This window comes from Hypomesus transpacificus, chromosome 10 (genome assembly GCF_021917145.1).
Source record: "Hypomesus transpacificus isolate Combined female chromosome 10, fHypTra1, whole genome shotgun sequence".
Taxonomy (NCBI): Eukaryota; Metazoa; Chordata; class Actinopteri; order Osmeriformes; family Osmeridae; genus Hypomesus; species Hypomesus transpacificus.
The window spans coordinates 13861005-13885865 of record NC_061069.1 but is presented as its reverse complement, the minus strand read 5'-3'; the positions used below and the strand labels follow the sequence as shown (position 1 = coordinate 13885865).

The 24861-nt window shown below is 49.6% G+C and overlaps 1 protein-coding gene across 1 annotated transcript in view; it reads left to right on the top strand.

Annotated features, from left to right (window-relative positions):
• Positions 1-24861, top strand: part of LOC124472132 (protein TALPID3-like) — a 39383-nt gene that overhangs the window by 7510 nt on the left and 7012 nt on the right. Inside the window, exons 6-18 of the mRNA XM_047026766.1 lie at positions 799-986; positions 1154-1243; positions 3534-3644; positions 5078-5159; positions 5354-5517; positions 5837-6005; positions 6234-6420; positions 6977-7242; positions 7352-7425; positions 7544-7678; positions 8279-8546; positions 10427-10587; positions 11914-11986. Coding sequence (XP_046882722.1) covers positions 799-986; positions 1154-1243; positions 3534-3644; positions 5078-5159; positions 5354-5517; positions 5837-6005; positions 6234-6420; positions 6977-7242; positions 7352-7425; positions 7544-7678; positions 8279-8546; positions 10427-10587; positions 11914-11986 — 1968 coding nt within the window. The remainder of the gene's footprint in view (positions 1-798; positions 987-1153; positions 1244-3533; positions 3645-5077; positions 5160-5353; positions 5518-5836; positions 6006-6233; positions 6421-6976; positions 7243-7351; positions 7426-7543; positions 7679-8278; positions 8547-10426; positions 10588-11913; positions 11987-24861) is intronic.

Sequence of the window (24861 nt, the reverse complement as noted above, 5' to 3'; positions counted from 1 at the left end):
GTTTCCTTCTCTTGAATGACAATGAGCCAGTCGTACAGTAACCGTGTACGATGGATTCCTCTTGGTGTTCGAGAGGACAGGGTGGCCTGCAGAGCAGCGCACAAACCATGCGTGTCGTAAGGAATCAAACAACACAAAGGAAATAAAATATTCCTGTTTTAAATAGGTGGTAATTAGTATTTATCTGCTGCCTTCTTGTTCCCTGGACAATCTCTGCTGCTGAAGTGTTTCTGCAGCACAAAGGAAGACAGACCCAGACATGCAGGCAGGCAGGCAGTCACGTCGGTAGGCAAAGAGAGACAGAAAGGTAGACAGTCAGTAAGATCAGCAACAATCCCAGCTGCGAGTCAGAGGTCTTTGTCAGTGCAGTGAGACAGGTAAATAAGCTCAGGTTCAGGAGTGTTTATAGTCCTGTGTTCATCCTCAAGGACGCCTTTCTCTTTTACTCTCTCCTTTTACGACATCAGACTGGGTTTCTACTACTTTCTACTACAGCTGCAGCACTGACTTATCATCAAATTCCTCTGCACCTCAGCACTCACACACTCACACACACTCTATAGTAGCAGGTGGGTAGACTCGGTCGAATAGGCAGATGTTCAGGGGACAATAGAAGGAAGTTCTAGAAGTTACAGACTGTAGGATATGAAATGATGCCCTTTCATGGACATGACTGTGTGTGTTGTAGTTAATCTGTTTAGAGGTGTGGAGTAAGTTGTGTCGGTTTGACTCACTGCATCCAGTATTTGAATGTATTTCTTAACAGTCCTGCCCCCCCCCCCCCCCCCCCCCCTCCAGGTCGGCGTCGGGTGGACGGCACGGCCCCCCAGCCATCACGGGTCGTCATCAGTGACAGGCCTATCGTGGTGACTACTTCTTTACCTCCATCACCACCCAGACCGGCCCCTGCCCCCCGTAAACCTACTGTGACCCTCCTAGAGGTCAAGTCTGACCGGAGGAGGAGACCACCGAAGCTCACTGTGCAGGTACGGCCTGTCTGCACACACACAGACACGCACACACACACATACTGGTTAGCGCTGCTTGGATTACCAGTTTGGAGACAGGATAGTTTCAAATGTTCCATATTCAGCATGTGTTTCTACTTACCAAGGGAATGGAGACTCTTCCAAACACCTGTCTTTGTCTGCAGGTTCAGCCCAGCGTGAACATCGAGCCTCCAGCCTCCACCCTCGTTCGCCCTCCCCCCCCAGGCCCTCCCACCCCTCCTCCACAGGTCCAGGTACTCTCCTCTAACCCCCCTCCCACACACACACACACACACACACACACACACACACACACACACAGTAAGAGTGGAAGGTAGAGTATGTGTAATACCGCTGTGAAAGCTGCAGTGCAACCTTGCAAGCAAGCGTGCACACTCACACGCTTCAACTCAACAATCACACTCACAAATTCAGCTCCAGTCGCTGGGCACATCTGGTTGCCTGGAAACGGATGCGGTGGCTTCTGGCTGTGTGTGTGTGTGTGATTCAGAGAGAGGACAGCGCAGAGCTTTAGAGCTAATAGGGCCTGGACTACTGCAGTAAGCATCGCTAGCCAACAGCAGACCCCCCCTCCTCCACACACATAGACACACACACACACTAGAAGAAGAAAGAATTGTAGATGGTAAATAACAGATTGAACATTAACAAATGAAGATGTTTCTGTGCCATCCAGACAGTGTAGGCAGGTGGACTCCCATTCATCTAGCTTCTACAAATTGCCATGTAATACTCGGACCCATGGAATTCCATACATACACACACATGCTGTGTGAATGTGAATTGCAATAAGTGCAATTAATGAATTTGTTAATACCATTCGCCCCAGTTCAGTCATGAAAGCCCCAATCCAGTCACATGACACACTCTTCAACTTCACTCTTAAACCCTTCTGTCTCTCTGTCTCTATGTGACTAGCATGGTAATGAGGAGTCTGCTGGAGTTCTTCTCTTCTCTTCTTCTCTGCAGCACTTATCTCTCAGACAGACTCCCCAGCAGAGTTATAAAGTAACTGCCTGCAGTACTGGCAAGCTACGCTACCAGTCAGCTGCAGTACCAGTCAACTATGATATACCAGTCAACTACTATATACCAGTCAACTACAGTACCAGTCAGCTACCATACTAATCAGCTATGATACCAGTCAGCTACAGTACCAGACAGCTACAGTATCAGACAGCTACAGTACCAGTCAGCTATGATACCAGTCAGCTACAGTACCAGTCAGCTACAGTACCAGTCAGCTACAGTACCAGTCAGCTACAGTATCAGACAGCTACAGTACCAGTCAGCTATGATACCAGTCAGCTACAGTACCAGTCAGCTACAGTACCAGTCAGCTACAGCACCAGTCAGCTACAGTACCACTCAGCTACAGTACCACTCAGCTACAGCACCAGTCAACTACAGCACCAGTCAGCTACAGTACCACTCAGCTACAGCACCAGTCAGCTACAGCACCAGTCAACTACAGCACCAGTCAGCTACAGTACCAGTCAGCTAAAGTACCAGTCAGCTACAGTACCAGTCAGCTACAGTACCAGTCAGCTACAGTACCAGTCAGCTATGATACCAGTCAGCTACAGCAGCAGTCAGCTATAGTACCAGTCATCTACAGCAGCAGTCAGCTTCAGTGATACCAGGCTGCAGTAGTGTTCTCTGCAGGCTGGCCAGTGCTCATGGAGCTCTTATTCTGTAATACTGACTGATTCCCTATCAAACACAGTTTCTCAGTTGTTGAGTTTCTGTGCAGCATCCATACATCACAGACTGTGGTGCCAGTCAGTCACTAATTTATCCAGTTGGTGTGTGCTGTTGCAGCCTAATCTGTTGTATTATAAGTGTTTTAACAGGAAATGGATTGAGTGCCCATGTATTTTATATAAGACACCCATTGAATCCATAGCCTTTTCAGCCCCAAGCTCAATCCATTGAAGTCAGCTATAGTACCGTACAGCTACAGTATAAAGACCGAGGAATGACGTATGTGAGCCTTTATCATACTGAATGGCTGAGGCTTCATGTGAATGCATAGATATCTTACATTCATACATACAAACACACACACACACACACACACACACATACACACACATACACAATGGTTAAACACTTTACAGTCCTTATCGTAGATTCACCATACGGAGCAGTGAATTGAGGGTTTTACATTCCTTCACCATGGATTAGCATTATTCCCTTCAACAAGATATACGGATTAGGACTAATTGCTGTGTGTATCCGTGTGTGCGTGTTTGTGTGTGCGCCACGTTATTGTCTCTGGTCAATAACATGTACACGCATCTCTAAATGTCACCACTGCATCCCGATCAATAGTAACTGGATTTCAAGTCAGTTGTCATTACTTAGTGTGATAAGTAGCAGTTTAGTCATTGCTGGAGGGGAGTGTTCCTGTGCCAGTCTTCCTCCTCGTGTGTCTGCATGTCTTCTCCCGGTCCTCCTCCTCTGGGTGCTTCCATGTCTTCTGCTTCTACAGAGGATTTAGCTTGTCTTGTTTCTCTGCAGACTGTGGAGGAAACCTTGGAGAGGAGGAAGAGGGAAGAGGAGGAAGAGGAGGAGAAGGATGAGGATGTTTTCCCCGGAACAAATTTCTTGGCAGTGGTTGATATCTCTCAGGTCAGTAGTGAGGTCAATCGGATCATCGAAAATTTGGGTTTGCGTGAACGCAAAATCCTCCCATTCAGACCATAAACAGGGTAGTAAACCGTCTATCTACTGACATAAAGGACATCCAACCACACCAACCTTAAAACAGATACAGTATTTACCATCGGTCCTGCGTTTTCCTACCCAACACCCTTTTTTTTGTTCCAAGCCCCTCTCCACCTCTGTCATGTGATCGACAGAACGGGGACTGCCGTTTCCACGGCGGCCATGTCAAAACCTCCTACACTCAGCACTAACATCAGACACTGTCTATTTACATATTCCCTCCATACGGTCGACATGCACCCCATCTTGGGCTGTAACAAGCAGACGGCCTGGTGCAGTTTGATGGTTGGGCAGTCAGGATTGTCCTCTGCGGTCACACAAGGGCAAAGCGTTAGTTAGCACAGAAACGCTGCCTGTCATTAGTGTGTGTGTGCACGCGTGCGTGTGTGTGTGCGCACGCGTGCGTGTGTGTGAGCGCCGGGCTTAGAAGATGAGAACAAGGTTCTTTGTGCCTGAAACAGAGGGAAAAGGCATCTGAATCAAATATCAGGTATGGAAAAAATATATGCTTCCACAGTGCCCCCTTTTGGTCAGTTAGTAAACTGCGTTTTCACAAACTGCGTTTGCTAGAATATCCCAGTTGTCTGTTTTTATCAAATAAGAGCATTCTCTGAGTCAGTCATGATTCACAATTTCTTTTGTAAAGCTATAAAAGCTCTTCTACCTCAGCTCTGTTCCACCCCGGTTCCTCCCTGGCAGAACCCCCTAGAACCGTGTCCTCCTGAGGAACTGTTTGGGACTCAGATCCAAGCTCACTCACTCGAACCCTTACGTTACCTAGCCTACCTAGAATTTGATAATTTGCTGCTATAATCTCGAATATTTCCAAAACAGTTTAGGCTATAAAAGCATTTTAATTCAATATAGAACGATTCGAGCATAAACAAACCTTTGCATAATTGCATTCTTTCCCCTGCAATTACCGTTTAAATTCTCCCAGCGTACAAATAAAGTATACAATTGTTTTAGAACATTTGTACCAGAACAATGCTCCCAGTCAGAGTAGGAGACATTGTGTACCGTAATATGATGCTCTGTGCTGTTGTGCAATGACACAAGGTTCCAACAACTAAAGTGTCCCCTCTTTAAACAGCCCTCTTGGTTTGTTATTGTGCAGTGGTAGTAAAACCCCAGGCAGCTTCCCATTTGGCAAGAGGGCCTATCTCTCTTTCTCTCTCTCTTTCTCCCCTTCTCTTAGCCAAAAAAACAACACATTAAAATGAGATATCCAGCCAAAATCGGGTAGAAGTGGCTAGGGTAGTGACAGCTTAATGTACGGCCCTCTACTGAACTGTACTCTCGCTGTACTTTACTCTGCTATACTCTACTCTTCCTAGGAGACAGAGGAGGACAGTGAGGTGCTTGATGGCGAGAATCGCACAGCCCAATCAGAGGAGAGAAGCGATGCGTCAGATGTGGGTAGGTGTGGTCAGAGCCCTCCTCGACTGTGGTCAGAGTGGGTCACCCTGCACAGCAGCACACCTGACTACACACCGCTAAGACAGTACAAAGATGCACTCTCAAATGACACCCACACAAGGGAATAGACCAGTGTGTGTGTGTGTGTGTGTGTGTGTGTGTGTGTGTGTGTGTGTGTGTGTGTGTGTTTGCAGTGGAGGAAGACACCAACGCCCCAGTGGGGTCTGAGATGATCAGACAGTACATCAACGAGGCGCTGACTGAGATCGTGGCCCAGATGCTGGACCAGAGAGACGGGCAGACCCAGGAGAGGGCTGCTCCCCACAGCCCCACCCAGGAGCCCCCACCGCCCCAGCAGGTGCTGACCCGATTACAGACCTATGTCTGTCTGTCTGTCTGTCTGAGTGTCTCAGAGTGTCTACCAAGACCTACAGGTTCTGGAATTGGAAGGTAGGTAGGTACTTGATGAATCCCAAAGGGGAAACTGAGTAAAACTATGACTCAGGCTGGAATATGGCTCGTGTATTCAGCTTTCTGTTCTGGTGGTCTAATTGATGTCACAGTGTTTTCTTCCCGGATGAAGTCGCGGTTTACCTGCTGCCACAGGGAGCAGCCATCGCTCAAGTCCTGTGTGTGGTGCTTCCTCCTTGACGCTTTCCTTGTGTTGTGTGTTTCAGGAGGACTTGGTGCCCACCCCCATGCCCACCCCTGAGGCCAGCATCAGCCCCATCGTGGCCAGCCCGGGGCGCTCTCCCCTGGGCACACCAGAGCCCTCTGACCAGGGCAGTCCAGAGCTGACCCCCAGAGACGTCCAGCCAGCCCAGCCTCAGCAGTCCACTCCTACTGGTCTGACTCTACACCACTTTTCGACAATTTCACCAGCACAGATTATGGCAAACTACAGTATATTATCTACACTTCATGATGGCTGATAGATGATTAGTAAAAAAAATCGTCAGTAGTTGCAAGTGTTTATAGATATGATGACAATTGATCTGGATTTCAACTGATGATGGATTGAAAGCCATTTTAGCCAATGAGGAGCTAAATCAGTCTATTTCCCTATAATCCCAGAACCAGAGCCAGAGCCAGTGGTGACCCCGGCCTCCACGCCAACCCCCACCCCCCCAACACTGACCCCCCAGCCCTCCCTGGAGCCCCCCAGCCAGAGGAACCACCCCTGGGGAGATGCAGAGCTGCCCCTGGCTGAGGAGCAGCCTCACAACAGCCTGGAGATGAACCCCCAGCCCAGCAAGCCTCTGTGAGTGGGACTGACTGGTTAAATGACTGGTTAAATGACTGGTTAAATGACTGGTTAAATGACTGGTTACATTTACATTTAGTCATTTAGCAGACGCTCTTATCCACACCGACTTGCAGTAAGTACAGGGACATTCCCCCCGAGGCAAGTAGGGTGAAGTGCCTTGCCCAAGGACACAACGTCATTTGACACGGCTGGGAATCAATCTGGCAACCTTCAGATTACTAGTCCGATTCCCTAACCGCTCAGCCATCTGACTCCCTACATGTTAAATGACTGGTTAAATGATGTGGGTTTCTCTTCTCTCAGACAAGCCAATTTGCCTGTTTATCTGTATGTCGGAAGTCAGTGCCTGTAACTAGATTGATTGTGGAGGGTTATCTCCCTGGCTCGACAATTTGGGACCACAGCGTCCCCTGCTGACAAAAAAATGTACTGAATGTAACATGTACGTCATGCTTTATCTTCTTCTTAATTGAGCTAACAGACAGCATCACCTTCCTCTCTCTCTACTTTCTCTCTCTATTCTCTTCCACTTCCCCTCCATCTGCTACAGAGTGATGTCCGTGGCTGTAGAGGAACCTTTCCTGGCCTCCCCTCCTATCTCAATCCCCTCCATACCCCCGCCCCAGCCTGCCTGCTCCCCTACCCCACCACCGGCACCTCTCCCTGGGCCTGCGACGCCCTCGTCAGCCCCCTCCTCCTCCACGGAGGACAGCAGCAGCAGCAGCAGCTCCACCGTGTCGAGGACAGACACAGCTGTCAAACACATATCTGAGGGAGAGCTGCTTTTCAGCTACAACAAGCTGCTGGCTGCACAGGGTGAGACCCACACCTGCACGCACACACATCTGATTTGATTGCTGTCATTTCTCTTTGGGATGATCAGTAAAAGACCTACATGACCTGTCTTTGTCTGCCCCTGTTCCAGCCTACGAAGAAGGCTTGTATCTGCCCTGTGACATCCCCAGCTTCTCCAGCTCCCTGCATGAGGTCCAGGACATGGTACTGGGCTCAGACGCAAGCCACACCATCCCACTAATACCAAGTCATCCTGAATGTACCGATCTTGACTGTGATGTCATGTATTGATCATGACTCGGTGCCCTCCCTCCCTCCCCAGGATTATGACCCCCCTAGTGAGGGCCAGGTGACGAGACCCCAGGTGCCCCCCCGCCACGACCCCCTGCTCTCTCTGCTGGCTAAGATGGACCAGGGGGTGGTCTCCACCCACGCTGGGGCCATGACTCGTCCTGGGGTATGGCAGTGTTGGCTCTGTTGACCCTGTACCTTGCTGAGGCCTGGGGGCAGCTTGGTGTGTTCACACCAACAGAACCACGTTTGATCGTGGTTGTGCTAAGCCCAGAACAGCAGCGCTGACTTGCACTCAGGAGAGGGGCCAGCCATGGGTAGAAGTCAGGCGGTTGCTTTGCCAAGGGCTGAAAGCTCTCCAAGCCCTTGCTTAGCCCATTGCTAAGAATGCATTATCCTGGGGCTAAGCATAGTGTGAACTAATACAGTATCATGAGCTGAGACTCTGTTTGGTCTTGTAGTGACACACATCGACCTGTTGGTGGCAGTGCTGTTACACTTTGTGCATTTACTCAGCATTTACAATTATCTTTGTCTCAATAGATTCCTGAATTGACATGATCCTTTCTTATTTGGGGGGGAAAACAATTGTGTAATTGATGAATATGTCTACTAATTTACCACACTCTAGTTTTGCCATACTTCTTTGACTATCCTTGCCATTGTTCCATCAGTGCTCTGTTAATAATCTGAGTATGCAGTGTGGAGTGCAGCATGTGAGGTTCATTAAAGTGTATGTGAATGACCTCTGACCTGTGGTCCCTAGGGTTCCTGGGGGTTGGAGGCAGAAGCTGAGGAGGAGGGCAGTGTGGGAGAGGTGAGCGAGGGTCAGAGACCTAGACTGACTCTGGCAGGAGAGAGGGTCATGACTGGACACTCCCTATTGGGCCCCAGGACCCGGACTACAGGAAGTAGGATTCATCATCCTCTCAGAACTACAGATCCCAGTAGCGGAGCTGAGGCCAGGACTACAGGGAGTACAGAGACCCGGCAGAGACGAGGTTCATCTCCAGGCCAGCTCAGCCAGTCTGCAGGTCTGTCCTTGCACCCTCTCTTCAGACTGTGTCTTCTGACTTGTACACCCCATTTGTTCTCCACATTCAGAGATGGGGACTGGCATCGTTTTGGTGGCAGAGCATTTAACAGCAGATCAAGAGGTCAACATCTCCGCTTTTCTCCCACTGTACGAAAAGGAAGCCAAAATATCCCGGATACGGGTGCTGCCATCTTGCGCTGGTGGTGTTGGGTAGTGAAGCCGCGGTATCAGAGTCCCGATCGACAATCGCCCAACCCAATCGCGAGCACACACTAACCCCTTCTTCTATCGTCAAATAACTAATTAAAACAAACTGAGCAGAAACTATTTGGTTTTGAATTCACCTCTTTAAAATTGAAATATTAAGTAAAAAAGTAGCTATATAGGCTAGCTCTAGCTATCTAGGATTTGAGCAGTAACATTAGCTAGGCTAGCTAGCTAACCACTTTTAGCTCAATTAGAATAATGTTTAGACCTGGCCTGGCCGCGGTAGTTATGCAGGTTACCTCTCTTTACAATGTGTGCAATGTGTGGCGCTGATGGACACTTTGTCTTCTTTGAGCGAGAAAGCGAACCGTTTGGCTCCCGTGGTGTGGTGAAACATGTGTGATAAGCGCAAGTTAGGTGAACGGATGTGTTGGGCGTCCGCAAAAAGATTTAAGCAATGCAAGTGGGCTGCCATGTGGAAAAGGTTGGGAATGGCTGGTCTACATGATGGTCCACAGGCCTACCTTCAGACTGTTGATGTTCCTGACATCATGCACGCTCCTTGCGGTCATGATCTCTATAGTTATGAATGAGCCGTGGGGCTGGGGAGGGCACTGAAGTTCTCCTCACGCTATCGCAAAACACCTCATCTCTCAGTGGTCCACACTCTCTGTTCGTTTTCTTTAGCTAAAAGAAACACTCCCGACTCTAGCAGCACTAAATGGAAAACGTTGAGATGGACGCTCAAATATTGACTTAGCAGTTGAAACAGCAACATGTGACGGTGTTTCAGTGCTGTGTTGTTATTAGTTTCTGCTCCTCAGACAGAGAGAGAGAGAGGGGCGGGCGAGCCTTGAGACAGACAGCCCCTCACAGCCCCAGACCCCAGAACAGCCCCTCCCCCCATCCCCACTCATGTCCCGGGCCAAAACCAATATTTACCCAGCGCCAGAATCTACCCTGCTCGGGATAAAAAGACCCCTATGTTGCTGGGAGACCAGAGAGGGGAAAACTTTGCAGGCAGGAAGGAGAGAAGAAGAGAGGGAGGGAGGGGGGGGACAAGCAGACATGTACAGTTCAACTAGATTAGAACAACTCCAACCATAGATGCCTCCTGCTTTACTGACTGTACAGACTGAGAACAGTTACTATATCACTGAGCAGACAATTTACTGACTTTACTGACTGTACAGACTGAGAACAGTTACTATATCACTGAGCAGACAATTTACTGACTTTACTGACTGTACAGACTGAGAACAGTTACTATATCACTGAGCAGACACACACACACCCTGTAACCAAGGTCTCCCTTTGTTGTGGCACAGCCAGAGACTAGGCTGAAGTCTGTGTTTGGCCTGTGCAGGCTGGTGTTGTTGGGTCTGTGTGTCAGTTGGTAGTGGTTTAATCCTTAAAGTAGGGGTGTGGTGGGAGAATTGTGGTCTGGACAGACCGTGATTCCCTACACAGTTGTGGGTTGGGATACTTAGAAACATAATGAGTGTTGTCATTTCTCAGATGTCTAACTTTATAATAACAGGTATTATCTGAGGTGGTCTTGTGGACACTAAAATGAAAGTAGTTCTTCTTCGGGAAGAGAAGTGTTCTGTCCCGTTTTCCTTGGTATACAGTTTCAAGATTTAACCAGCTTTATTGTCCCTGGTTGTTCAGATCTGACAGAGCTGAGTCTGGGAGACACCTGCCAGGGTCCGGTCACAATAGCAGATCTGGGAGTCGAACCTGTGATGCCAACTCGGAGCTCCAACTTCCACACTGGCTCCTCCCACTCCCCGCCCCCTCAGATACAAGACTCTGCCCCACTAGGAGCTCAGGTGAGATGCAGATAAAGGGGAAAATATAAATCTCATAAGAGGTTTTTGTGTGTCTGTGTCATACTATTTTGTGCCTAGAGTCAAATGGGGTGTTTTTGGGAGCAATTTAGTTGTGACATACTGCAACCACCAGGAACAGGTAGCGTACGTGTGTGTGTCATGTTGACCTGTGTGTCATGTTGACCGTGGGAAGTGTTATGGGACACACGTTTCTCCTCAAGGCAGGTAGGCTGATGGATCCATTAATGTTAGCAGGAGACTTCTTATTCAGCAGCTGGAGTGGTAAAACCAGCTCCTGGGAGATATACAGTCAAATACAGCCTTGCTCAAATAAAGCCCAGATGTTCTCGAACTGTGTGTGTGTCCGTGTATGTGTGTGTCTGTCTGACTGTGTGTGTGTGTCCTAGTCATCTTGCCCATGTTAATAGCTCAGCTGGAGACGATGTCCCTTCCTCGCTCTCATCAGAGAGGTACAGCAGAGTCTTTAGCTGTGTGTTGACACACTTGAAGCTCCCATTAGCTTCTTCAGACAACCGCCTGGTGGTCCCACCTCTCAAGACCGCCCGGTCCCAGCACAAGCTCTTCTCCTGCCTGGCACCCCAGTGGTGGAATCAACTCCCCACCTCCATCAGAGACACGGACTGTCTCTCCACCTTCAAGAGAAGGCTCAAGACGCACTTGTTCCGGGAGTACAATGGTACTTAGGAATGGTTTGCTGAATCCAACGCTAGTTTCCTCAAGGTTCACAATGACTCTTGCTTAGACTGTTGCTCTTGTTGGTTAGTGGTAGCTGATTTAAACTGTTGTATTCTTCTTTTTTAGTTAATCCTATTTTTATTGCTTTCCTACAGGTACACCTGCACTTAGAGATCAATGTTGTGTAATTTTAACTTGTTTAACTACATGCTCTTATGGTCTCTTCCCTTTAGCACTATTTTTTGGTTGTTCACAATATGTACTTCTTGTCTTTGACTACCCGCAATGCTGTGGGGCTATCTTGTTGTTATTATCAGTGACCTATGCACTTTGTGAAGCTCTCTCTTGGAAGTCGCTTTGGACAAAAGCGTCTGCTAAATGAATAAATGTAAATGTAAATGTAATTAGCTGACCCCACATCCTGATGTTGGCTCGTTTGGGTGTGAGGGATTTAAACTAGCGACGGCGACCAGAGAACAATGGGGCTTACTTGACGTTTGTCCCACTTACTTCCTCTGCTTTAAGTTATCATCTAATCCCCACACATACAGGGTCTGTTCATACATCTCTTTCTTGCCTCTCTTCAATACTCATTCTTCTTTTTTTGTGTGTATTTTTCCTCTCCTCCAGGCAGTTGATTGGTTCTCTGTCTCTACGGACAGACCAGCTCCTATCCTCATCAGGACCCAGGAGACTCACTCAGGTATGGACCGTCCCCACGACAACCTCTCCTCCACCCGGCCTCCTCTCCCGCTCCTCCTCGCACCCCTCTTCCTCCTCCTCCTCCTCCTCCATCTGTGGCTCCTACCGTGTTCGCCACTAGATGGCACTGTTTCAGCGCGGCAGGATCCTCTCGTCGGGCGGCCTCTCCCTCCTGCAGTCTTCTTCTCCTCTTTTGTCTCGGGGTCAGGCTGCGGCAGACCTCGGGGGTGAAGTCATCCCGGCTGATCCCTTATCCTCAGAGGGGCGGAGCAGGGCTCTCGGTAGTGTGCAGTCAGCAGAGTGGAGGCCAGGGGAGGGAACGCAGTCAGGGCTCGGACACACCTCAGTGACACACACATGAAGCTAGCTCAGCATGGGTGGAGGGGAGGACGCATGGGGGAGACGGGGGGGAGCGGGGGACGCTGGGGAGGGGAGGAAGGGGAAGGCAAGGGGAGTGGGGAGTGGGATGCGGTGAGGGGGGGGGGGGGGAGAAGGGAGAGGGAGGTGAGGCAGGGAAGGGGAGGGGAGGGTTTGAAGGGACGGCAGGGGAGAGAGGAGAGGAGAAAACAAGTGGGACTATCTCCCAGCCCTGCTCCTGCAAGCCTGCTGCGGTGAACGTCTTCATCTCCCCTCCTGTGCTGTGCTATCATGTGAGAGGACGTCCATGCCACACGGGTCCCCACCGTGGCAACAGTGTGGAGAGCGTCTCCACACTGTTGACCCCAGCCCTCTCTGCTCTGGAGATCCCTCCGCCTGACGCCACATCCCACTGCAGACACGCCAGGCTGGACGTGCACATACATAACTCCCACCTTCCCTAGATGCTGCACACGACAATCCCTGTTAAACACACACATTCGCCCTTCATATCCGCCTGTGACTTGGCTGTTTAAACGATTATGTCCAGCTCAGCTTGTCTCTGGATCTATCTCCCCAGCATTTCCATTTAATCAGGAAGTGCCAGACACCTACAGCCTCTGGCTGTGCCTCGCCAATTAATTGTGTTTTGATACCACAAGCTATTTTAATGTGACATCGTTTTTTGGTGTGTCACTGCATAGCTCAGAACTCCTCTCCTCTACCTTCTCTCCCTCCACCTCTTTCAATCCCCCTCCTACTGTGCCTTCCTCTCATCTTCCTCCACATCCCTTTCTCCTTCTTTCTATCCTACAGTTGACCTCTGTATCGGTGCGATGAAAGCAAGATTTCCCAGTTTGGTCAGGTTAATATTCTGACGTCTGTCTCTCTCCTCATCTCTCTCCTGCTCTCCCAGCTGTCTGCTAGCCCGAGCACTTGTTGGTGGTAATCAGGCTCAGCCTGAACAGACAGAAAGGGACAAGTGATGCTAGTACTGCTAACATGATAATGTTACCACTCAATTACTGACCGACTCTCTTAACACGCCGTCCTCTCCTTCTGCAAACTAGTTTACACTCACCCAACACAGCTGCAGAGGGATTTGTGTGTGTGGGTGTGTGTGTGTGTGAATGAGGGGGGGGGGGGGGTCAGAGAGAGAGCCATTCATTAGCTGGATGAATTAGGAACTGTTTGAAGGTATTGTAAAGCCATTGCCTTTTAAGAAACTGATTGTGTGTGTATTGAAACAGCCTAACAAAAGCGAGCTAAGTTCTCTTTATCTTGCGTTAAGCCCAAGCTAGTAGTAGCTCCTTCAGTGCTCTGACCAAGCCAGACTTTGTGGACGTATTGTCTATCCTCTTCACTTAGCATGTTCCATCAGTAGTAGAGGAGACTTTTTAGATGTTGTGGTGCGTTTGTTTTGTGTTTGGTTTCTCTCGGCCAGTTAAACTGAGATCATCCCCGTCCGTTTGCGCCATCATTCACCTCCCTTCCCAAGACGCGTCTGCTGTGAGGCGGTTACAAGGGGTCAAACCTTCAGCGTCAATCTCGTTTACAAGCCTCTAAATAAGTCTCACGCAACCCTGGCCCGCAGTATAGGACGCTCTAATACATTCTGCGCAGAACAAAGTTTCATATAACCTGCCTGCTTTGCCCGTAAGACGGTATTTACAGTCCCGTGTGCCACTTTCAGTGTTTTGCTGCCGGACGTCTGACTATAACTCAGCCTCCACTCAGCATGCTGACCTGGCCCCATAAAGAGGTTGTTATTGTAGAGCCACACTGTGACTGCAGGGTCCTGGTGGGGGCCCGCCATATATGGAATTATGTCCTTAAAGGGGCACTTTACCCAGCCCACCATGCATATCATGTTAACAGAGATCATTAGTTGGTTGGTTTGGAACTGAAGAAATGTGACGTAAACAGCTTTTTGCTTTACGTTCTTACCCACCAACCGATTATATTTTGTTTTATGCATGCTGGATTGACTGAGAACAAAAAAAATCCTGTTTATGTAACATTGTGAAGTTCTAATCTAAATCATCTAAATATTTATGTATGTTAACATGATATTTAAGATGACTTCACTTGACCTAAGTGAATCAGCGAAGCTGAATGTGTAATGGACTGGAAGAGCTGACAGACTACACTAAACTATACTACAATCACTCGCCTGGTTACAAAACTGTTTATTTTACTCTGCATTTCAGATCAAGCTGTATGGAACTGCGTCTGTGTGTGACTAGCTGTATGATTCAGTCCTGGGCTGGATACGGGAGCTACTAGTCCGCACTTGTTAAGTAGAGCATAATCACACAGTGTACACTGAATCAGATGGACTGTTATTATATTTCTGGCTCTGTATACAGTAGAGAAATGTGATTTCCAGTTCCTCTGCACCCCAGGCCAGGGTCAGGGTGCCCCCTGTAGGTCATCCTTTCTCACGGCCGCCAGGGTGGCCAGGGGCTCCTGGTGCTTCCTGAGAAGCTCCAGTCAGAGGAGAGCTGAAGCATTGGGCTTCTATTCATGGGAAAGGGGAACTCATGAGAGAGACTGTGACATGTAGTGTTTCCCTCTAACATCACAGACTGTTTAGGCACATTTGGACCTGAAACGACCCTTAACAGTCTGATCCTGTGCAACAACAGAGCTGGATTTGAACAGGAGGAAGTGAGTGCTGTTTGAGTGGAGCGCCTGTGCTTGATGCCCTGGCCTGCACAGCACAGTGAAGCTCATAGGCCTGAGCCTTGGCGGCGGTTGGTGTTTTTGTAGCATCATCCTGGGGGTGAATGGTGTAAATGGGTCTTTTCTGTGGCGCCCCTGTTGTCCCCTAACTCTGAGGCCCCGAGGCTGAGTAGCCTCTGGCTCAACACTGCTCTGTCTGTCTGGGAGCAGGACACGCTGGGTTTTTAGGGAGTGGGGGGTTGTATGTGTGTGTGTGTGTGTGTGTGTGTGTGTGTGTGTGTGTGTGCGTAAAGAGCGGGAGGTCCCCCCATTTCCCCTACCTCACTCTCAGTCCCTCTCCTCTCTCTCCCTGCTCCCCCCTCCCCCCTTTCACCCCTTTCCCCCTCTCCACCCTCCTCACTCTTCTCTCCTCATTAACAGTAGTGTTCAGTCCCAGGTCTACCATTCCCTTCAGAGGGCCACAAGAAGTGAGCTGTTTCCAAGATGGTGCGTTTACACACTGTGAAGCTGGGGGCTCTACAGGAGTGTGGTTTTCTCAGACTGACTCGTGAGAGCCGTACTCCTTCACCACAAACTCCTTCTTTTCTCCTCTCGTCTGTCCACAGCACAGCAAGAGCAGGAGCAACAAGTGGGTAGATCACAACATACATGGTACATGGTTACAAAGGCTACGGTGTCATTGAGTTCATTTGTTTCAGGAACTGCAAAGAACTCGCTGACTACATTGAATATAGAGGCACGCAAACCTTTCCTTTTCTCTGCTGTCTTGTCTTGAAAACGGGTTTGCTCATTGTTATCTCTGATTGTTGGATGAGGACTGTTTTCTGCTTGTTGTGAGCTGAGGGCCGTTCCACAACCAGCCGGTATGTCTGTGTGTCAGTCCTGTCCTGGGGGAGCTCAACCCAGCAGGGCAACAGCCAGTCTTAGCTAAAGCAAACAAACACTGGATATTTAGACAGTGTATGCCTCTGCTGTGACAGGGTGTGCGTGTGTGTGTGTGCTTGTGGATGTGTGCGTGTTTGTGTCAGGTCTCCCAGGGAGCGTGTGTGTGTACGTGTGTGTGTATGTGTGTGTGTTTGCAGCAGAGATGGGACCAGATTATTTACTTTGAGTGGAGTACATGTCTGCCCTCTCCAGTCTGAGGGGGAAGATTGACAAGTTAAGTGCATTCTTTGAAACAACTCTCTCTCAGCTGGCTTATAGCCAAGACTTCATAACCTTTAGTTATATAAATAAACAACATGGATGCCATTCTCTGAAATGTGCGTAACTGACTGTTTCCCCAAAAGCACGCCTGTTTCCCCACAGTCCCCTAGATACTGGCTGGTGGGAAGAGGCAGCTTACAAGCCGATACGAATGAGTAACAACCGTGGCTAAGCCTTGTAGGGGTGACTTTGCCCTTTGTTTGGACCATCCTATCCTCCTGGAACTCCAGGCGCTGGCGCTGGCGAGGCTCCTTGGACGGACAGCCAGAAAGACAGCTAGGCAGACAGGGTAGGGAGACATACCGCCATGCAGACAGACGGACAGGAGAGACCGTTGGGATGGGCAGTGATGGCCAGAGGGGGGGATTAGGCAGTGTTTGTCTGGGAGCAGGAAGTGGGGTAACAATAATCCAGTCCTCTACTAAACCAACAGGAGAGAAGCTAGGTCTCTTTGTCCCCCATCCTCCTCCCCCCTCTTCTTCTTCTCCCCCGCTGTGCTGGACAGAGAGGACCAGTGCTCTGGAATAACACCCTGAATAAACAGGCCTGGGCCCCGGGAACCCACAACACACACCAACTTAGAAACACCTCCCCCTGCCATGTAGAGTTCCGTGTGACTGTTCCGTGAGAGGGTCATTTCAGGTATTGAAATATATTTGTGCTCCTAAGCTTTATCAGATTATCTGTGGCTATATTGAATTTGAATCCGACCATGATGTTCTCACACACACACACAAGCAACACGGATACATTCACAGACGCACACATTCACACTGTACACATTCTCTCTTCTCTATCTTCCTCTCGCTCGCTCTCACACACACACTCGTACACAGAAATAGTTTTTCTGACCTCAGCTGTGTAGAGCAGCTGGACAATGGACATGCTTGTTCGACTACAGGCCCCGCAGTTATATAAAAGCCATCACACCACAACACAACGCAGCCCTCACGAGATCCTGGTTGAGAAATATTATCGGCTCTCAGAGAGGAGAGACGGAGGGAGGGGGAGACGTAAAATGTGCCCACATAGCTTTGTCCGTGTCATGGTCCTAACAAGTCAGGATCCCTGGGAGATGGGGGGGGGGGGGGGGGGGGGGTACGTGTTCATGGATGTTTATGTTTTGCTCTCCAGCCGATTGGTCAGAAGCTGACTCTGTCGCTGAGAGGCTGTTGACTAAAATCCATGTTGATGTACACTCATCATGGTCATGTTCCCCCGGTCAGAGTGGAGCGGGAAGGGGCTGGAGATATGTTAAGCTGGTGGAGCAGGGCTGAGGCAGGTAGCTTGCAGGGTTGATCTGGGTTGAGGCAGGGCTGCAGTGTCTAGTCGGGTGGAAACAGCCCGGTGAAATGTCCACAGTGGATTTGGCATTTCTTTGGCCTCAATTCTTCCCTCCTGTCTCCTGGAGAAAGATCCTCCTTCTAAATGGCTGTTGTGACAGGCATGGGCAGCGACATGCCCTCGAGTGTGTGTGTGTGTGAGTGCGTTTATCGCATCTTCCTCTGCGGCGGCGTAGCACACGATGACTCGTTAACCCGAGGTGATGGCGAGCAACACGACGGCTCCGAGTCGTGTGTTCACGCTCACGCTCCGCTGGGTTCTCCGCCGGTCATGTGACCTGGAGGCAACCCATCACGAGTTCACACAGCGGTCAGGATCCTTGGGTCTACATGTCGTGGTCGCAGCCTGACCTTTCTGAGACACAAACACACCTACCCTCTTCAAACACACGCTGTTGACGGGACTTGTTGAGTCATGTTGAATACTGTTTATGTGTTGGGAGTTCAGTGGAAGACTGCGGTTTGGACGTCTGGATGTTGCTCACACACAAGTGGCCCTACGAAGAGACTTTCCGGGACGTCGATCCGTTTGTTGAACAACACTTGAGCCCTTTCTCTGCGTATGTTGTGTATGGTTTGAAGCTGCTGTGTTCTAACCAGGAGAAACATTTGTTAGACTCACCCTCTCTCCCCCCCAAAAAAGCAAAAAAAAACTTTTCTACATCTTGGTAGTGTTGAAGCAGTTTTTAGTATTCTCTACAGTATTTATCATCGTCATCTGGTGTAGAGGCACACCCTAGTCTGGAGGAAACCCAAACATATCGGCCCCACATAAGAGATATGAGGCTAATAAACCCGAGGGGGCGCGCCCTGAGTTCAAATAAAACACTATAAAGATATAATAAGCTCCAGCAATCAACCTAGAGGTTCGCCATGCCATGCTGTTTCGCCAAACACTCACACATATGGTCTCTCCTTATAGCTCAGGCTGAAATATTAGCGATGGGCCCATAGAAATGGACTGCGTTCTTGTGCGTTCACATGAGTGAGAACAGTCTCACGCCAGCCAGTTGGTCAGTGTTGGCAGCCATCCATACGGCTAAGCTGGCTCCTGGAGTTATATTTAGGTCATGTCTCCGTGTCTGTTGGAGCTGGTCCCCAAGTCATTAAAGAGGAGGTTTGGCCTGCAACTCGCTCCCCTGGGTCCAGGCAGGAAGTGCACTTGGGATGGATCTTGGAATGACCAGGAGGACCGAATGACGAGCCCAATTTTTTCCCAGTTTCCGCTTCTAATCTCATTCTGCCGTCTCTTCAGTTTGGTCGGTTTTACAGTCCTCGTGGTAACCCCGCGTTTTGATGTACTGTAGCTCTGTGACAAGCACATCAGCGAGAGACTACACCCCCCCCCTTCACTGCCCCAGGCCCTGGAACGGCAGCTCCTCACCAGGCTGCCCCCGGGTTATTGAAGAGGAGGGTGGAAGGGATATGAGATAACCGTTCAGCCACAGCTGCATGGCCTTGTCCAAGTTAACTGAGAACAGCTGCTGAGGGCCGAGAAGGGAAAAGAAAGAGAATGTTCTAGCTCAAACGCCAGGCATTCCTAATCTCTCCACCAGCCCAGCCCTGCCTTGCCTAGCCTGTCCGAATTGTTTTATTATGTCTTCCATGGATTCCATGGTGTGTTTGAAGTTGTCTCCACTCTCTATGATGGTGTCTGTTCAGCACATAACTAGAGTAGCCTGGATCACTTCATGTCAACAGACTAGCTAAATTCTCAGTCACGCCAAGATTCAACAGTCTTGGCTAGTTCAGCAACTGTAGCTTGAGTTCTGTCGTCCACAGCAAAGGAAGCATCTCAGCTAGCCTCTCCTCAGCTAAGCCTGTAGGGATGTTTAGCTCAGCTAGCGCTGATGGCTAAAGCAGAGATGTTGGCCTCTGTAGCGTGTCAGATCTACAGTAGAGCAGGCCAGCTGTGGGGTGAGAAGGTAGAGCTGGGTTTAACAGGCTGGCTGTTAACTGATGGCTGCACTAGCAGATAGGTCAGAGGGTTCTTCCACACATGCTATCCATTTCACCCGAGTCCTCATATCAGCGATGGTTCCTAAATCACGTTGAAATCATTAAAAACATTTTGAAGGTGGAATGACAAACTATATCGCCGAGATTGTGATATGTGAATCTCTTTTTATTTATTTTATTTTACATGCTCCAACAGACTGAACAGCAGTCATCCTCTCTCTCTCTTTTTCTCTCTCTCTTTTTCTCTCTCTCTTTTTCTCTCTCTCTTTGTATCTCTCTCATTGTATCTCTCTCTCTCTCTTTTTCTCATGCCTTCTGCTGTGTGATGCACAGTGAGATATAGTTCCTGTCCCAGATGGGCAGGAAGCCTCAGTGAAACTCTAGCCTCTTGTTATTGAGGGTGCTTGTGTGTAGACATGGTTATAAGGGAAATGCACACATATGCGCATACTTGTCCTGCTAGTCCTCACCTCTTCACCCCTGGCTCTCCATTTGGGGAAAGGCTGAGTCCGGCTGGCTCTTCCCCAGGCCTGAGGGCCTTTGATCAGGCTGACGGGGGACAGACAGGCTCCTGGGTGCTAAGCCACGTGCCAAAGGGACAAGAGGGCCGAGGGGCCTGCTTTCACAGGTGGAGGGGTGGGGGGGGGGGGGGGGGGGGGGGGTTGAGGGTCTAATGGTGAAGCTCCTCTTTCACACACACAAACACACACACACACACACACTCTCCTGTTACAGCTACTCACCCCGGTGTGTGTTTGAAGTGGCCGACTGACCACTCCCCTGGGTGCAGAGACGGACAGATGTGCACGTCAAGAAGATTACCAGCCAATATGGCCGCCCTCCTGTGGGAGCCTGGGAAGGCGTTTGATGGGTTAGGAATCTGACAGCAGTAGCTGTCTGAGGGTGGGGGGCTGCTAGTCTGCTGCCCGGGAAACACTGATGGGCTCTCTCAGCAGCTGCTGAGGACAGGAAGCATCACTGGGTCACTTCAAACAGAAGCCCGGTCAGATTAAACCGGAGGCCTAAACTGTTGAATGGTCTCTTCTGCCATATGCGTTCATTTTAAGGGGCATCTTTCTTTTTCTTCTCTCTTTGCTTCTCTGTATTGCTCCTTGTGTTTCTGAGTCGGCTTGTCTTCCTGTCTTTTCCCTCCTGGGACAGGGTGGTGAGCCTGGCTTCAGACTTCCTGGCTGGATGGCTGGGTAACATGGAGGTTTCCATCCTGGCATCACATATCCTGGTTTAACCTCAGACTCCTTAGTCCTGTCCTCTGTTGCCTGTCAGCCTCTACTTTGTCAGCCTTTACACTGTAGATCTCTGTGTGTGTGTGTGTCTGTGTGTGTGTGAGGGGGGGGGGGGTCTGTTCCAGTGAAGCTCCTGTGTTTTACACAGTATTTTCCTTTTGTCCTGATCAGGCCTGCTGCTCTCCTCATCTGGTTTCCATCAAGGATACTTTAGCTCCCGGCCAAACCCCCCTGCCCACTCACTCACAGACACACACACACACACACACACACACTCCAGGAAGTACTTTCAGACCCCCACCTTCTATCAAAGCTCTCTCTCTCTCTATCCCTCTCCCTCCCTCTCTCACATACACAGTTCAGATATGCCAGCATCTTGAATCTATCACCATTGTCTCTAGTAGGCTGACTTGCTCTGCTTGTGGACTAGTACGTGTGTTTCTGGATCAGTCTCACACACAGGCCCTGTCCAGAATGTAGGCAATTGAAGGGTCATGGGATTGTTTCTGGACAGAGCCATCTTACATTTACATTTAATCATTTAGCAGACGCTCTTATCCAGAGCGACTCACAATAAGTACAGGGACATTCCCCCCGAGGCAAGTAGGGTGAAGTGCCTTGCCCAAGGACACAACGTCATTTGGCACGGTGGGGAATCGATCCGGCAACCTTCTGATTACTAGCCCGACTCCCTCACCACTCAGCCATCTGACTCCCCACCATCTTTCAGTCCACTGAGCCAACTCGCTGGCTCAGGAGCGGTCAGTCTGTTCATGTACACCCTCCCTTTTTTTCCTCTTTTTTTTTATCTTTTTTATTGGGAAATGTAGCCTCAATGTTGTGTCGTTAGGCCAAGTTCTAGCCTTGTTCCATGGTAGCTATGTAGCATTCTGTCTCTATGATGATTAAAACCGCTGAAAGTCTGCCATGGTTTAAACCAAATTGGCAAACAACTGAAAAGGACATTTATTTCACTCTCTAAATCTGTCAAAAGGCAATACCCACCTCTTTATAAAGTGCATTTTAAGTCTTGTAGTGACAGCCTGGCAAGTCGAAAGACAGACAGGCAGGCAGGTAGACAGGCTGTCAAAGAGCCAGCAGTGTTGGCAGATGGTATTTCCATGTTGGGCAACATGCCCGTGAGCCTCTTTGACCTCCTCTGCCTCCCAAACATGCTCTGATCTGGGCTAGGATACAGGATCTTGGGCTCCATCATTCTTGGAAATCACTGGAACACCAAACTGTGAGTGCCATCTCACCGTCTGTCACTATAACTACAAGTCAGGTCTTCCCCATCTGTCATTTCCTAGTTAGGCTCCAATGACAGTCTGAGGTTCAGTTCAACATCTGGTGCTCCGAGGCGAAGGAGTGGGGAGTACGGCAGGCAGGTAGGGTCAAATGTCCTACAAACCCAAATACCCAGAGACCTGGAAACTCTGCCAGCTGTGCATCCCCAGCTGCTGCCCTGCTCCTCAATATTGTGTGCTGTATAGAGTTTATTATATAGGGCGGATTCGAACCTGTGTCCTGTTAATCTGCAGTCAAATGCTCTACTGCTGAGCTGTTTTAGATGGTCAGTGTTTATGCCAGACTCGTAGTTGCAGACTGCTTAGATCACTCTTTTGGCCAGTCTGTAGATTTTGTGTGTGAAAGCCAAAAATCCAACATGTCAACTCCGTTGGTCACAGTTGTAGCTGTACTGAGCGTCTGCTAAATGACTAAATGGACTGGTGTAAGCTGCAGAGTTCAATAAAACAGCACAGAAAGATGGTAGAAGATACGTGACTAGTGTTGACATGGTACCAGATGCTTGGTGCGGTTCCAACCGGTCCTCCTGGCCACTTGTTCCCTTCTAATGTGATCTATAGTATAAGAGAGCTGTGTCAGATGTGCTCTCCTAATCATCTGCAGCCAGGCGTCCCTGTCCACAACATCCACTCCAGAGGAGATCTGCAGAGGGGCCCAGGATGTTTGACTCAGTGGCACTCTGTCAGATTAGATGCTTGAGCTGCACTGTGGTCCGTTGATAAGGCTGTTCAAACACTCTGTGTGTCTGTGTGTGTGTCTGTGTGTGTGTCTGTGTGTGTGTCTGTGTGTGTTTGCTCTCCACAGCTGGCCAAGTAGCATCATTAAGTAAAGATCATTCTTACTGGCTTCAAAGGGGGGGTGCTATGAATTTTTCCCCCCAAAACTTTTCAATTTAAAATCAATGAACGATATTGACCCATCCTAAGGACGCTTTTGAACGAGTGCATGGAAAGTAAAAAGAGGTGTATTAGCATGTGTCTGGAGGAGGATTGGCTTAGCATTTTGTTCCATCTTCAATTGTGTCTCCTCTCCTGTGTGTGTGAGAGTGTATCTCCTTTCTGTTTCAAGTTGGGTCTTTCTCAAGGACCATGGGATTCTCCAGGGATGGGCAACCCACTTAAAATAGGCTAAATATAACCTCTCCCTCTCGCAGGGGTCTTCCGGATGGGGGCTAGTGTGTGTGTGTGCGTGTGTGTGTGTAGGGGGCTGGTTCTAGACCACCCCTCCACAGTATAATGAAGTGGAACAAAGCCCTAGTTAAGGGCAGGGTGGTGGCCATCTCAGAGACCACTGGGAATTTGGACCCTCTGCTTTCATGTTTGGGGTCTAGGATAGGTCACTATCCTGTGGCCTCATTCTGGTCGCCTCGGGTTGTACAGTTGTTGGGCGGTGAGGCACATGCACTCAGGTGTTGGATGTTAAACTGGCTTCAAATACCACAGACAGGTCTGCTGAAGTTATGATAAAACAACAAATGATACCCTCTTATATGTTTCTGGCTATGGTATCAGAAGCTATTTTGAGTCTCTCGCTAACACAATATGCTTCTGGCTGTCAGAAGCTGTTTTAGCAGGTCTGTTTGTAAGGAGGCTGGTGAGGTAGTGGTTCAGATGGGATCTCTCCTAATGAAGAATGCTTACACATGTCTCAGTTGTAGCTGACCCAACACTGACCTGCCCTTACTACCCTCCCTCTCTTACTCGCTCTACTCTCAATCTCTCTCCCCTCTCTATTCGCCTCTCTCTTCCTCTGTACTCTCAATCTACCTCTCCCCCCCTCTCTCTGTCTTTCTCTCCGGTCTTTTCTCTTTGACCTTTCATACAGTTCTCTGAGCTGTAGATGAGGGTTTTCTTTCCTTATTTCTCTTCTCTTTCCTCTCTGTTTGCCTGACCAGCCACCACGTCCAGAGATGAAAAGCCCATTGAGATTCCTCCTCCTCCTTCCTTCCTTTGCTCCTTTTGAGAGATAGAAAGAAGGGATGAAAGGCGTGTTCAAGCCTAATGTAAATCCCTCTGTCCCTTGCTGCTAGTCTCTTATACCCACACAGCTGCTTGTCTCCTGCACAGGGGACTTTCCACTGGGCCCCAACCCCACCACACACAGTAGAGTAAGTAAGTGTGTGTGTGTGTGTGTGTGTGTGTGGCTGGGCCCAGAGTTCTCTTTGCCCCCCCTAACAAAGGCCGTAACCCCTGACTTTCAATTAGCGACCTCCAGCCCCCTGACCCCGCCCCTATGTCCCCCCCCCCCAACCCCACCCCCCCTGGCTGTGCTCCCCATGTAGAGGCTGGGGTTCTGTAGAGGTGGGGGGTCAGGGAAGTCCCTTACAACACAAAGACTCTATCAGCAGCCCATACAGTAGACCCCCTTGGCCAGGAGTGCAGACATGCAGGGTTTAAACACCCATTCAGCTCTCTGATTGACTCCATTAGTCTTCAGTGGAAGCAGAGTTTCAGGGTGACCTGGGCTGGCCCCTCAACCCTAACCCTCCCTGTTGTCTACCTCTTTCCCTGTCCATCACCCCCAGCCCTCCCAGTGCCCCCGTCCCTGCAGCCAAGCCCCATGATGGATAACCAGTGGGGAAGGGCCGTCATTTAGTCTCCAGGATGGATGGCAGGGGTTGACGATTTAGTTAGGGTTGGAGACGGGGTTAAGGGGAAAGTAAGGGGAGAAAGACTCAACGTCAACATCCAGCTCCGTCTGTGGAATGCCGCCTTGCTGTTCATCCTGTCTCCTGACTAGTCTCGTCTCCGCTCCGCCTTCCTGTTCGACTCCCT